The sequence below is a fragment of the Vigna angularis genome, chromosome 11 (assembly GCF_016808095.1).
Source record: "Vigna angularis cultivar LongXiaoDou No.4 chromosome 11, ASM1680809v1, whole genome shotgun sequence".
Taxonomy (NCBI): Eukaryota; Viridiplantae; Streptophyta; class Magnoliopsida; order Fabales; family Fabaceae; genus Vigna; species Vigna angularis.
In genome coordinates this window covers 17,904,759-17,906,621 of record NC_068980.1, presented here as the reverse complement: position 1 = coordinate 17,906,621, position 1,863 = coordinate 17,904,759, and the positions used below count along the sequence as shown (strand labels likewise).

At 51.5% G+C, this 1,863-nt stretch overlaps 1 protein-coding gene across 1 annotated transcript; it reads left to right on the top strand.

Moving 5' to 3' along the window:
* Positions 1-354: 354 nt before the first annotated feature.
* Positions 355-1,464, top strand: LOC108332675 (uncharacterized). Its single transcript, XM_017567991.2, has one exon. The coding sequence runs from the start codon at positions 355-357 to the stop codon at positions 1,462-1,464; it is 1,110 nt and encodes a 369-aa protein (XP_017423480.2).
* Positions 1,465-1,863: the final 399 nt, after the last annotated feature.

The following is a 1,863-nucleotide window of genomic DNA, read 5'->3' as shown; positions in this document are numbered from 1 at the left end:
GAAACATTTTGGCGCCCACCGTAGGGCCCGAGATTTGATATCCCAACGATGACCACCGGAGCAATGGAAGACTTCAACACTCGCGATTTGATCAAGCAGCTGCAGACACAGATTGAGGCACAAGCACAAACTATACGGGAGCAGCAAGAACTCCAGCACAAGCAGGCTGAGGAGCTGGCGGCACTGAGGGCGTAGCGCCCACTGCCAGAATTGTCAGCCTCAAATCGGCAAGACGATAATGAAGGGAGCCACCATGGAGGACTGTCTGACCCTTTTGGCGGGGGGAGGAAGGGGCCTACTTCCATACGCCTCTCCAACATGCTCCCATTCACGGAAGCCATCATGCAACCGCATATGCCAGATAAACCTCCCCTAGCGTTAGAACGCTATGATGGCTCCGCCGATCCCGACAATCACCTACGCAACTTTATAGACGCCATGGCGTTCTACACAGACAATGACCCCGTCATTTGCAGAGCTTTCTCCTTATCCCTTAAGGATGAGGCCCTAGAGTGGTTCCACACTCTTCCACGGAATTCAATAGACTGTTTCACAACAATCGATACTTTATTCCGAAAGCAATACGCGACCAACAGAAGACCGGAGATGATTACTGCTGAGCTTGTGAATACCAAGCAGGAGAAGGATGAAACCCTAAAGGCTTTCATGCAACGCTACAACGAGACGGCCCGACGTGTGAAAGATATCAATCACACCTTCATCATCAGCAATCTACCTTCGTGCTTAAGGCCGAGGTATTTTGCGGAACAGTTATATGCTAACCCGCCAACATCTATGGAAGAACTGCAATCCACAATTACAAAGTTCATCCGCATCGAAGATCTCCGGAATTCTAGAAAGAAGCAGCAGCATGATAACCCCAATCACGATGCAAAGAAACCCGAAAAGCGATCGACCAACGACTATAAATCAGACCGAACACCCCGAAAAGAGTCAGGGTGGACGTCTAAGTACGATCGTTACACGACCCTCAATGCACTGAGAGCAAAGGTGCTCGAAGAGGCTTTGCACGCCGAACTTTTAACCGTGCGGCGAAAAGCTACTCCAAAGAACACGGACAGTAGCAAGGTCTGCCGGTTTCACATGAACCATGGGCATGACACGGAAGAATGCAACATGGTGAAGGACGAACTGGAGCGACTCATCCGAGCAGGCTACCTCCAGAACTACGTCAAGGATAGAATCTCCACTAGAGCTACAACTCCTCACCGTAAGGATCCCTCCAGACGGAGTCCCGAGCGATTGCCTCCTAGGGATGACCGACGCCGTAGGCGATCGCGCAACCAACCCCGGCGGACGGAGAGAGAACGTTCAGTCCGAGGCCGAATCGACACCATATCGGGTGGTTTCGCTAGGGGGAGTGTCATCTTCCGCCAGGAAACGACATCTGAGACAGCTAAAGGCGGTGCACATGGTCGATCGACAGCCTCGGTCGATCCCTGATATCACGTTCACCAATGCAGATTTCCATGTGCCCGACCCTGATCATGATGACCCCATGGTCATCACTGCCAATATAGCTCGGTACGACGTCAACAAGGTTCTCGTCGATCAGAGGAGTTCGGTCAACATCCTGTATTGGTCCACCTTCAAAAAGATGGATCTATCTGATGACCTCATCGCCCCTTTCAACGAACAAATCGTAGGCTTTTCAGGGGAAAGAGTCGACACCCGAGGGTATCTCGACCTACAAACGCGACTCGGAACAAGTCGGGAGGCACCAGAACTTAGAGTCTGTTTTCTGTTGGTCGAAGCCAATACATCATACAACGCCTTGTTGGGGCGGCCTTGTTTGAATGCATTTGGAGCTATCGTGTCCACCCCTCACCTGGCCATGAAGTT

What these genes read in the sequence shown, in the direction of transcription:
- LOC108332675 (XM_017567991.2), top strand. Translation starts at nt 355, where the DNA reads ATGCCAGATAAACCTCCCCTAGCGTTAGAACGCTATGATGGCTCCGCC.